General features: G+C 43.0%; 1 protein-coding gene across 2 annotated transcripts in view; it reads left to right on the top strand.

Annotated features, from left to right (window-relative positions):
* TIAM1 (TIAM Rac1 associated GEF 1) overlaps positions 1 to 12,416 on the top strand; it is a gene marked incomplete at both ends in the record, with an annotated part of 78,955 nt that overhangs the window by 35,152 nt on the left and 31,387 nt on the right. For both annotated transcript variants that reach the window (XM_079548589.1, XM_079548588.1), the window contains 3 exons: positions 3,054 to 3,135; positions 8,138 to 8,224; positions 11,724 to 11,948. In XM_079548589.1, coding sequence (XP_079404715.1) covers positions 3,054 to 3,135; positions 8,138 to 8,224; positions 11,724 to 11,948 — 394 coding nt within the window. The remainder of the gene's footprint in view (positions 1 to 3,053; positions 3,136 to 8,137; positions 8,225 to 11,723; positions 11,949 to 12,416) is intronic.

Here is a 12,416-nt window from a genome sequence, read left to right on the forward strand (position 1 = left end):
CTTTTGTGCACTTGTGGGTCTGTGTGGAAGAGAGAAGGAACAGCTACTGGTAATGGGTGAAGGTCAAGGCAATGCACATTTAACCTTAATTTCTCTCAAGGCTGCTTTTTCCTCTCGTTTGTATTTTCCTTGTTTGTTTTAAAGACGTCCTGTTAAAACCTCAGTGCTTCTTGTTCAGATGACTTTGATTTTTTTAAGAGAGAGAGTGAGGGTGCAAGTTGTTTTTGTTGCTTTGGTCTTTGGTGGTTTTCATATTTTTGTATGGGAAGGTATATGTTGAGGTTAAAAAGCTGTGTGAGAATATACATTCCTAATTGCTTCATTTGGAAGTCTTCGTATCATGAATCTCAAAAGCAGACTTCAAAGGAATTCTGAAATCTGAGATTAAAAAAACAGACCAAACAGAATTAGTGTCATGCTTTGGCTCTGTGATTTTACGCATGCATGCTGTAAAGCTTTTCAAAGTCCTTTTTATTGGTGGCTGTTTTATTTATAAAAAGTAAAACTTTGCTGGTTATGAATGCCTTTATTCATTTACTAAAGAACTTCTGCGGTTTGCCATTATCACAGTTAAAAAAAAAACAACAGAGAAAGTACTAAAAGCGGGAAGTGAAGCGTAGCTGTGAAAGATTAAGACTCAGAGGAGACAGATTTTGGCTTTGACTTTTTTATGTTAAGGGGATATAGGGTTGACAGAGTCATCAGTTATTGTTTATTCTGAGGAAAGCTGAAATTAAACTCTACGGTCATTAGCACTATGAGTGTGCTGAAAGATTACAGTATAGATAGGATCGTACCTAATGTAGTATTGTTAAAGGTCTGTGCACTTGTGCGTGGTTTCATGAGAAAATATGAGTTACTTTTATTCAGGTGTTAAATGAGATGATTCTCTTGCACTGTGATAAAAGTAATGGCTCTATTTCTGTGGTCGCCCAAACAGTGTTTATAACAGGCGAGTGCTGATGTCATCTTGCCAGAGCTATCTTCCCTCTACTAAAATGCTTTTAAAATACATTACTGTAGGAAAGGTAATTTCTTAGGATGATAATCCTTTTTCTTGAAGAATATAACAAATGATTTAAGTAAGAAGCTGAGATTAAGCAACCATATTCCATTCCTTTCCAAAACATTCATGGTGATGCTTTGTTTTCCAACACAGCCTTTCAAAAATTCATGCACTTCATTTATTGTGTGTTATAAGAGTTACTAAGGGCTTGGGGACAGCTATTTAGCATTAGGTGCTACACCAGGCAGTTTAAGCACCTTCTATTGTAAATGAAGTGTTGGAATGTTTGGGCTGGAGCTTGATGTGCCAGACTTCTTACACTGGGTAGGGTATTGATGGCGCTTTCAGATGGGAGGAGGCTAGAGGCCCCTCTTAAATGGATGGGGTGGATGATGGCAGGATGGGGTGAGGCTGGTGGCATTGGGAAAGGATGCTGTGAGAGGACCAAAGTGTTAGAGGAAAAAATGCAAGCAGGTGAAGGGCTTGAGGAAATGAAGGTAATGATGAATATCCCCAGGCTGCCATGAGAAGCACCAGGGGCAGCAAAGAGATTGAAGTGGATGGAGGGGGCAGCACTGCCCTTGAATGCTAAATTCTCCTTGGGATGGCTGAAGAGTTCAATCGATTTTTGTTGTGAAAACAATACATTTTTCACTTGTTTTTTGCCTTCTCCTCTTTTTAAAATGTTTACTAAAATCTGGTTGAGATTTTGTGAATGTCATTTGACTCATTTTCAAGTGTTGAATAATATGTTCCTATCTTTGAAAACTGCATTTTAAAAGTACTGCTAGCATGGCATCCTCATTGAATTTTACATTTATCTTGCTGTAACAACCACTTAAATGGGTATTCAGCTGTTCCATTATGCCTAATATTTGCATTAAACAGATGAGTAAGTGTTGGTAGAAGCAGGAGAGAAACCTTTCCTAATGACTTACTTTACTTTTTTAAGGGAATGGATTAAATGCTTCAGTCCAAATACTCATGTCACTTAATTTCAAAACGTCACTTAATTATTGTGGTTGGTTTTTTACAGTCTTAACCGCATTGACAGAATTAATATTTGCCTGTGAGCTCTTTCTTCTGTGGCTCCGATATTTTTCCAAAGGTGGTTTTTCCAAAGGTGGAAGGATGGCTTGTTACTGAACTATGTGTGCTATGGAAAAAACAGCTTCAAACTTGTGCTGAGACCACAGCTGTCAGTATGGCTTTGGGAATGTTAGGGCTGACTCCCAGAGATTTGAGTTCAGAGACTATCTGGAAAAATGGAATTTCCCTACTTAGGTTGTTGTGACAGGCCCCAGTACCACCTCATTTGTTAGGAGCTGAGCGGCAGGGCTGGGATACAAGAGTAAGTAGCACGAAGCAAAAGATTTAAAAGCATAATTCCTGTTGCTGGCAGTGTAAGCAGAGTACAGGGCTGCAGCTGGGGGGCTGCTCAGCTCCTGAAAGGCAGAGTGACTCACACAGAGTGTGCTTGGATGCTGCCCAGAGGTGTGAATTGGTGCTGCTCTCCCAGGAAGGATGTTAATGATGATTTCAAAGGCTTGGATAGAAATAAACATTAACGTGTGAAAGGTGAGAAAGGAACTGCATTTAAAATCCAATCATCTTCTAACAGTTGAGAAATGTTTTTAAGAAGGAAAATTCCTACTTAGAATTTTAGTGCTATAAAATAATTGAAGTCCTGCAGTGTCTTAATGTAAATAATATACATGCTTAACATTAAAGGATATCTTCCCATTAAATACAGAAGGAGGAATGGAAGTTCTTTTTCTCGTGCACTCAAAATTGTATTGATGGAGTGAAATAAATGTATTATTACTTCCATGTTGGCAGTAGCAAAGTACTACTTACTCCTCTTTAGTTTCTAACAGTCAAGCATAGCGACGAAACTAATGGTTTGTACACATGGGAAAAAATCTGCCTGATAAGTAATGACCACAGTCTGTTTCTCCCTCCTCCTGAAAATAAGACTGGTCAATATGACTACAGTTAATGTGTTCTCCCACAGTAACTTATTTCTGTGTATCTTTTTTCTGCTCAGCTCTACAAAGAAATAGAGATCTGTCAGAAAATTACGCAGCATATTCAGATAGAGAAGTCTGATACGTCCTCTGATATTTATGGTAAGTTTTGTTTCCTTTTGTTTTTATTTTCCTACCGAGTCAGTTCTAGTGTGTGCTTGCCATTGATTGACACACCTGAGAGGCCAGTTGAGCAAAATAAGGAGTGCACATCTGATTCCTGTGCCATCTACAGAGAGCTCACTCCCCTGCCCTAAAGCAGTGTTGTTTTATGTGTGGCACACTGAACACGTTTCTTTGCTGGTGCTCAAGCCGTAGGAGATGGAGCTCTTTGATGAGAGCTACGGTGGCATTTGGAACGAATGTTTTCTTGTTTTTGTGGTTTCTCAAAGCACCACATACGGAGGTTGTGAGACTGAGTGCTGGCGGGAAGCAGCATTCTTTGCTGATTGTCACATTTACAAGAATGCCTGCATTGCGGTGTTCACAGGGACCCTGTCATGGAGCTGGGGTTTCAGAAAGGGCTACCAACAGACTGACATTGGGCTCTCCCCCTCCTCAGCCCTGCCTCTCCCAGAGCCCCTGGCTATGAAGGGACAGAGCCAGGAGCTGTGGGTGGGAGGCCCCTCCAACTCTGTGGCTGGGCAGCTGGTGTAGGAGAGACTCCTTGGCCCCTTTCCCTGGCTGCTGTAGTTCTACGAGGTGGGTTCTCATCTTGCCCCGGTGTTCCCAGGCTGGGAGAGCCTGGCCCTGGTGCACACTGGGTTCTCCAAGAGCGTCTGTGAACTTCTGGAGCTGGAATCCAACCTGTTGTATAGATCTGGATGGAAGTGGAGGTAGTCCTCCCTATGTAATTTCAGCAAAATTCCCAATCTTTATGTGGGAGCAGTCATATTATCTCTTCAGTATTTGAAGTTGCAGACCTCCAGGCTGGCAAGTTTGCCCTTTGGTCTAGCAATTACAGTTTGGTAGTGTTTTTAAACATTATTTGAGCAACCTACCCTGCGGGAAGTCAATCTGCATCTTTTTACTGTTTGTCTAAATATTGTGTGTTAATGACTAGAATAATTCCAAATCCCTGAACTGCTTATTATGCAACTGCCGGCCTTCTGAATATTGAGCTCTGCTACAAAGCAATGGTGCTGACTGTGGTTTGAATGCTGACGGCTTGAGAAAGAAATATGAACTAGCACAGCAATGGCCCTAGGTTAAATAATTACACTGTGGCTGAAAGCACTGCAAGAACTAGGGGTATTGTGGCATTTCCCATTTCTCTTTTCCCTTTTCCCTTTCTGTTTTCTGTGATAGACGGGAAAGACAATGAAACGCACTGTCATGTCCTGTGAAAGGGAATCGGCTGCATGAGACACGGGATGTATCTGGTCAGCAGCTCTGACCCTGCAAAGAGCAAATGCTCAGTGCACCCCCCCAAAAAAGCTGACTTTGCTTTCATTGAAAGAAAATGGCAAACTTGCATTGACTTTAGATGGTTGCAGGATTTCTGTAGTCTGCATGTGTCTCAGAAACACTGCTATATGGTCACTCAGTGACAAGTGTGTACCGAAATACTTGCATGCAGGGGAGCAGAGGAGGATAAAATAGCTGTGTTGGTCCTGTCTTGGTGCTGGGATAGGCTGTAATTCATTCTGCAATCCTTTCCAGTGCTGTATTGTTAAGTACATGGGAGTTTTTAGTCCTTTTAGTCTCTGTATGGAATTAGTGTTGCCTGTACACACTTCTACATATCAGAAAGTAAATTAAAAGCACTTTCATGAGCTATGGCAATACAAAGATCAGAGCTTTATAGTTGCAGCATAGATTCTTTTTAACAGGATTGCTTAAGATTTCTTTCTATTGCTTTTGTTTTGAAAGAAGTCTACATCAATAAGATGGCTGTAATGTCTCCAATCATCTCTGCTTAGGTCTTTCTATGAGAAGGCTTACATCTCATGCTGACTCTTAGGCAGCCAGGCAATGCAAGAAGCTCAGCCCCTGTTCACCAAGTGCTGAACCGCAGCTGAACATCTATGGTGCTGAGGGATTTCTCATTCTCTTGATTGTTTTTTTTTTCTGTGCAGCTTTGTTCAGCCCTTCTCATACTTCTTGCAAATTTTTAGAACAAGTGTCCAAATCCCCTGTGCTTTGATTCCTCCAGAATTCATGAAAATGAGAAGAAAATAAATGAGATTATGAAAATAGTGACATTACCTGTTGCTGTTCCTAGTATTCCAGCTATATCAACAGTAATGTTTGTAAATCACCTTGAATTTTCAAGATACTTCACAAGCAGCTGTTACTTAATCCTGACAATGTGGACTTAGAGCTGTTATCTCCACTTAACAGACATAGCATCAAAGGTGGGGAGATGAAATGCTTTCACGAAAGGTGCATTTCGACTGTCCAGTCGTCGACGGTGCAATTAGACTGGCCAATCCAGCTCACTAGCCTAGCAGAAAGGTAAAATAATAAGTGAACAGCTGTATGCTGGCTTTACAAGCTGTTTACAGCCAGGTGAGAGATCCCGGTGCCAGCAAGGTGGCAGAGCTGCTTCTGCAGACATTAGCAGGCTCTTGGAGCAGCTTTGCTCCGGTGTCTGAGCAAACTTGAGTTGAAGTGACACCAAGAGGACGGAGCACAGCATTTCAGGGAAGACTCATCTGGGGGGCATTTTGGAGTGTTCCTGATTGCTTCTGTGTTTGTAATAAAAGACATTTCTGAAGTATCTGGCCATTGCCTTCATGACATCTGCCAACTGGGTGCTGTTGCTGTGCAGTCTTGGCATATCCATACTTGCCTCTTTCACTAGTACCAGCCTCTTCATACAAGGCTATGTGGGCAGAAATCAGGGAGCGTTCCCACTAAAAGCCCACTGCTTCCAGCGCATGTGTGCATCAGGAGCATCCCTACACTGATCCTTTTTTAGCGACTGTCCGTCCCAGGGGATGGTTTTTTTCTGTGGAAGCAGGTTTGTTCTGGTATTGTGTTGTTTTGGCGTGACTATGTGTGCTATTCAGTGCTGACTTTTGTTCTCCTGTCGTCAAAACTTTTCAGTGAAGAAAAGGCTCTGTCGGGGTCAGCGCTCATCTCTTAACACCTGTGTTTCAGGGTCCATGCACAGTTTGATAATAATCTTTTTGGCAGTGATGCCAGCTTATGCAATCACTGTCACTTCCACCCACTCCTGCCTCCTGCAGTGCTAGTACACGTGTTTGTGTGGAGCACCTGGAAAGTCAATCCAGACAAAAGCTGCACATTTGTACCACGTCTGTATACAAACTAGACATACATACATACACAAGCATATATGTGTGTGTTCCCTGCTCTGCTTTTCTGCCTGGCTGTGAAAGCACTGGCAGCAGCACTGCAGAGGGACAGGAGTGCTCCTCCAAATTGTTTACCAAATCCAGCCACTGGATCTGCTGCTACTGTGGCAACAGAGCTCTGTTTATCCATACCTGGAGTATGGTCACACACCCTGTCTGCGGAGGGGTTAAGTAGACTTGTGAGATGGTCATTCTGAGGCTGCTGGTTGCCCATCTCTTATCTCTGAAAGCTGATGACAGTATACATAATGGCTCCTTACGTACATTCTGCCAGTAATCATTGCCCTGGCTGAATTAAAATGCAACTATATAACCTTATAGCCCTGACAGTTTGGACGGGGAAGCTGCTTTCTCATGGAAAAGAGGGGAGCTGGAGACAGGCTGGATATCATCTCCCAGTTAGCTACAACAAGAATGTGAGATGCATTTCAGCTTTGTTTTAACTGTGTGGTAGTTGGAGTGAAGGCAGTATAGCAAAGCAGCATTTCAGTTGCAAAATGGTGATTGTTTTAATAGCTGATCGTTCGTGCTGACTCAAACAGCAGTCTTGGGTATGCACCACCATGCCTGTGGTTTAGGTTTTCCAGGTACGCTTTGCAGTGATGACAATTAATAGCTACTATTTTTTTTTTACATCTGCTCTTTTGTTTAGTTAAGAGTTTCTCTCTGCCAAAGTAAGCGTACTGAGTGAGCTTCGCAAAGTTTGTTTTATTCAGGCTGAGGAACTCAGTAAGCCACGAAAGGCCATATGCTGGTAGCTTCCAGGCTGACACATTCTTCCCCCTCCTTTTCTTTTTAAATGATATATAGAAAAAATGACTTCTCGTCCATAACCATCAGCTTGAAGGGAGTCCTAAAGTCAGAATGGGCTCCCAGCACATCTGCTTCCTCTTGACTGGTGGCTCCATGTCAAACAAGCACCTCCCCCCCTAGAGATCTGCAAATGTTTTTCTAGTTGGAAGAAGATAGAGCAAATGGTTGCCTATACCCATTTAGGGAGCAGTGAAGTTTCAGAAGGGCAAATGTTCAGCTTTAGATAACTCAACAGTAAATAAGCAAGACCTGTTTAACTAAACACACTGTATTTACTTTACACATTATTATCTTACACAACATCAAACACAAATGGCAAGAAAATCACCAAAACCAAATGTAACAGTACCAAATGCACTGTTAAAATTAAGACTTTGTCAGTACTTCCATTATAAGGTTGTTCAGTAGGTCTCCAGGGCAGCTATAAAATGTGTGCTGAAACTTGGCAAGTTACACAGATTGTGCCAGGAGAAACTGAGAAAAGAATGGAGGAGAGGGAAAGGCAACATTTCTACAAACTTCAAAAAAGCAGAAGTAGACTGTAGCAGACATTGTTGTACATTGTATGAGTTAAGGAACGGTGTGTCAGCTATACTGTCAGCTTCCTGGCTTTTGTTGGTTTGGTTCACAAGCCACAGCACTGTACAGCTTTTGTCTGCAAACAGCAAACTTCTTGAAATGACCTTTGAGAAGGGAATCTGAAGTGTGTTCCAACATTTTGCAGCTGTGGTATACTTAAATAAAACCGTAAATGATTTATGTAAAAACTTAGAAATTCAGTTTTGTTCTTAAAGATGCTTTTTCACTTTTCAGCATTCGTAAAGGTTTAAGGAAAGGAAGAAAGGAAAAGTTTGTGACTACTTTGTCAAGAACAGGCATAGCACTGCTTTCCCTTTAGTGCATGTTGTTGTGAGGAAACAGTGGAGTTGCTTGGTGCTTTCTAACCATGTGACTGGGTATCTCCTTAGGTTTCTCTTTGTCCTCTGTGGAAGAAGAAGGGATTCGTCGTCTGTATGTGAATGGTGTCAAAGAGACAGGCCTAGCTTTCAAGAAAGGTAAAAGACATTTTTAATTTACATTTACATGTTTGTTTATCTTGCTGTTTGTCCTGGTGTAGACCTAAGATTGTTGGGATGGGAATTCTATAAACGCACCAAACTCAGGATCCCAGTCCAGAAGAGATCATACTCTTTTGTCAAGAACTTGAGGAACCAGGTGCTTGGTTGTTCTGCCTTTGGGATCAGCTGTGCTGTATAGTCATCCTCTTTTAATTTTGAGTTACTATATATGTAGGAGGGTTCCTTGCAGCTGGAAAGAAGACCAGGAGCCAGAAGTCAGTCACTGTGAAATGAACAGATATGGTAGACGCAATCCTGTTATCCCCTGTGGCTGGAGCTGTTGCCTGTATTTTTGTGCCCAGCTTCTTCAGAAAGCATAAAAGCAATGGAAACCTGCAGACAGAACTATGCTGTCAGGCTCATCCCAGCACAGAGTAGGAACCATAGAATTGCCTGAATTGGAAGGGACCTTTAAAGGCTATCTGATCCAATCCTCCGGCAATGAACAGGGATGCCTACAGCTCCATCAAGTCTCACAGCCCTGTCCAGCCTGACCTTGAGTGTCTCCAGGGACAGGGCATCCACCACCTTTCTGGACAGCCTATGCCAGTGCCTCATGACCATGGTTCCGCCATACCTTACCCAAGCTGAAATCAACCCTGACACCACCATGCCCTTGCTGCTTTTTCCTGTTCATTGCTCTCTCCAGTGTGCTGGCAGTGCTGCTCCTACAGTCACAGGAGGGGCTTGTCGGGGAGACAGGCAAATTTTAAAGAGTGATACAGGGAACAAGAAGAGTAGGAAGATTCTCACCTCATCGTAGCCCGTTAGAACCCCGAGTCCTCGAAAACACCTTCAGAGTTTTCTTGCAGAGTGGTTCTGTGGTAATTCAGAGCTTACTCAGCTGCTTGCAGTTGCTGAAAGCAATGGGAGTTGTTCTCTCCCAAACTGGAGCTGACTGCTTCAGCTCACTGTCTTGCTAGAAAACTGCTGAGGCAGAAGCATTTGACTGATTTTCTGACCCACTAGCAAATGTATTTGGCTTGCATTGCAGTGAAGGAAGTGGCAAAAGTGGCAGAGGGAAAGGCCTGAAGCTGAAAGTGACTGGGGGGGGGGGCGGTTTTGGCTGCAGGGAGCCTGGAGCTTTGTTCAGTTGTAGCTTCTAACTTCACCTGAAGAAAACCACCTGGGGGGTTCTGAAGGCTTCTGCGTGTCAGTAAAGCTTGAGAAGGCCATTTTTCTCTGTCCTGTCCCTCTTCACTCCACCTCAGCCCCACACAGCGGGTGGTAATTCTCTGTTGGATGGGATGGAGATTCTGCCAACAGCCCTGAATAAGAGCTTGAGATCAGCTCTCTGCCAGCCTGCACTAGGGAGGTAAACCTCTGTGGGCTTCCTGTGGAGAACAAAGAGAAAATGAGGAGGAGGCTGGGGGGTACAGCAACAGGGCTTTCTTGTTTTGCCTTCAGGAAGTGTTTGAATGGCAATTTAAATGTACACATGGATACACACTGCCTCCTGCAGGGCTGAAGTGCTAAAACATGCTTTCAGTGATACATTGCTTTTCATAATAGATATAAAAAGCCACTTCTGCATTGACAGTATTTGGCAGGATATTATGAGAAGATACGCATAGTTAGCAGAGAGGAAAGCTCTCTCTTCCTCCCATTATCTACATTTATGCTTGCATTTGACTGCACTTCCTATAATAAATTCAATGAGAAGAGTTACAGTATTTCCTTTTCAATCTTTTTTCCAAATGGAAAACTCCTAAATTTTATTTTCTCCTAATTCTTTTTATGATTATTTTTCCTGTTGGTATGCATGAACCTGGCCATTTTTGGAATTTGAGATACTTGATAGTACGGAGCTACATGTCTTCCTTCATCCCAAATGATTCAAAGCAAGAATTGCAAGGAGTAAATGAAGCCCCAGATGTGATGTTTATGGTTACAGACATATTAATGCGCTACTATTATGAGATATCATCACTAAGTAGAATAAATGAAATAATGCAAAATGCTTGACTTGCTTTTTTTTGTCCTCATTTCAAATACGATTTTACGGTCCATTTACTTTGAAGCTATTTTATCTATTTCATCTTATTCTTTCTGAAACTGTGTTCTGTGCTACAGTTTCTGGGCACAATGACATGCATTTAAGAGGGATCTCAATTTTCCTACAGAAGGCTGAAGCCCTTTAGCCTTCTCCCTTCCACCACGTTTCTTTCTCCAATGAGGACAGGTAATCTTTCCAGGAGGATGGTTGCAACTTGCAGTTCAGTCTCTTGAGTTGAGTTGGACCTCTCATTGTGGCTTAAGGGTGGACATGGAATCTGCAAGGGCAGGTCTGATAGCATAGGTCACCTGCAAGGAGCAGCTCTTTTGACCCAGTAAATTTCAGCTTTCCACCCTGTAAGTACAAGAATGGTGGCTGGGATGCCACAATGGTCCCTTTTGTTGCCATGGCAGAATACACTTTTCTGTCTTCTCCGGGCAAATGCCTGTAGAGGACTGCTGCCATCACCCTCAGTGATGAGTGCAGTCCTGAAGACTGACCTAAAAGCTGACTGATGCTGGAATTTGTTTGGCCAGCCCACTGTTGTCATTTTCAGGCAGGCCAAGGGGAAGGTCAGGCCTCCTGCTGGACCCAAGAGGGCTGCAAGTTGTGTGTCACATTTCTTCATCACCCTGAAGCCAGTGGGAGTCAGCTGCTTCTTCTGCAGATCCCCTTTTCCCTTGGGTGCTGGGGCTATTAATAGCTCCTGAAATTAAATTGAAAAGAATGTGGCTAACTTACCAGATGCTAAAATTTGCCTTTGTGGAAGATCTGTATGTTGAGATGTTATTCAGATAGGGACAGAGAGGATGCTGTCTGAAATCCCACACAGGTTGAGTGCAAAATGTTACCTTTCCTCTTAGGTGCATCAGTAGGTGATCACTTTGTATGAAAGCATGCACTTGTACAGAAAATTAAAAGCAAAAATCAACTCTGTCCAGCAGCACAGCTGGTAGCAGTTCTGGGAGATTAGCTGTGCTGCTCGTTGAGAACCCCTGTTCCCCTGAGCAGAGGGACAGACCTAACTCACATCGCTTCACCTGGCCCAGTCCTTCCTCTGTCCTGTGTGCAGAGCCTCAAGGTCTACCTCTGTCCTTAAGCATGCACCTATGTATGAGGAATATGTTTAGTACAGTGGCTTGATGCATAGCAGCTGTCCCCTTGCAGAGTAATGTGAAGAAAGACAGGATATGTTCCTTTTGGTACCTTGTGAGGAACTTCATGGGCATTACATGCTTATGGATGCTGGAATACCAGCCTAACAACAGATCTGTTTAAAGTCCATCCAATTTCAATCTGATTTGCAATCATACGCGTTTATTTAATGTCTAGACATAGCACTGTCTACTGTCTGGCACTGTATAAATACTGAGCTGAGCTCCTTGATGTCTGTGAGTAGTGTCACTGTGCAAGTCTTACCTGTTCTTTTTAATGTTTCAGGCCTGAAAGCTGGTGATGAAATTGTGGAGATTAACAAGAAAGCTGCTGAAGATCTGGACTCAGCTTTGCTGAAAGACGTCCTCATTCAGCCTTCCCTGTGTCTTACTGTGCGTACCTATCCTGAGATAGAGGAAGGGCAAAAATTAATGCAGCCACCACCACGTCGCTTGGAAAACCCGTCTGACTTGAGTGACAGCACACTGGTGTTTTCTGGAAGCAACCAAGGTATTGGATTCAATGTAGGAGTTACCAGGAGGAGGATTGGTGTTTCCAGTATGCTGTTGCAGTCCCATTGATCGCTATCTGTAACTTCTGTGATGAAAGTGAGAAGAATTACAGTCTGAGTGCACTGGGTAGATAACAAATGAGATCTGGAAGCTATAAGGTATAATCTGCATTAGCAATGAAGGATGACTGTGTACACAGTTAGACTGTGAAATAAGTAATCCCTGCATGCGGGTCCCATCATCTACCTGTGCATCCAGCATGTCACACACCTACCTGACTGCTCACTTACTTCTGGGCTGCACAGGAGGTATCTTTACCTCTGGATTTGCCCTCAGGTACATGCATAGCAGGGAAGGAAGAGAGAATAAGCATTAATCCTCTCTGGGATCAGCCATGAGCCCCATGTATTTGATGAATCACATGAATATCACTGCATATCACTGTGATGCTCAGAGAACTGAATGG

Source organism: Tetrao urogallus (genome assembly GCF_951394365.1).
Source record: "Tetrao urogallus genome assembly, chromosome: 1".
In the NCBI taxonomy this organism is placed as follows: Eukaryota; Metazoa; Chordata; class Aves; order Galliformes; family Phasianidae; genus Tetrao; species Tetrao urogallus.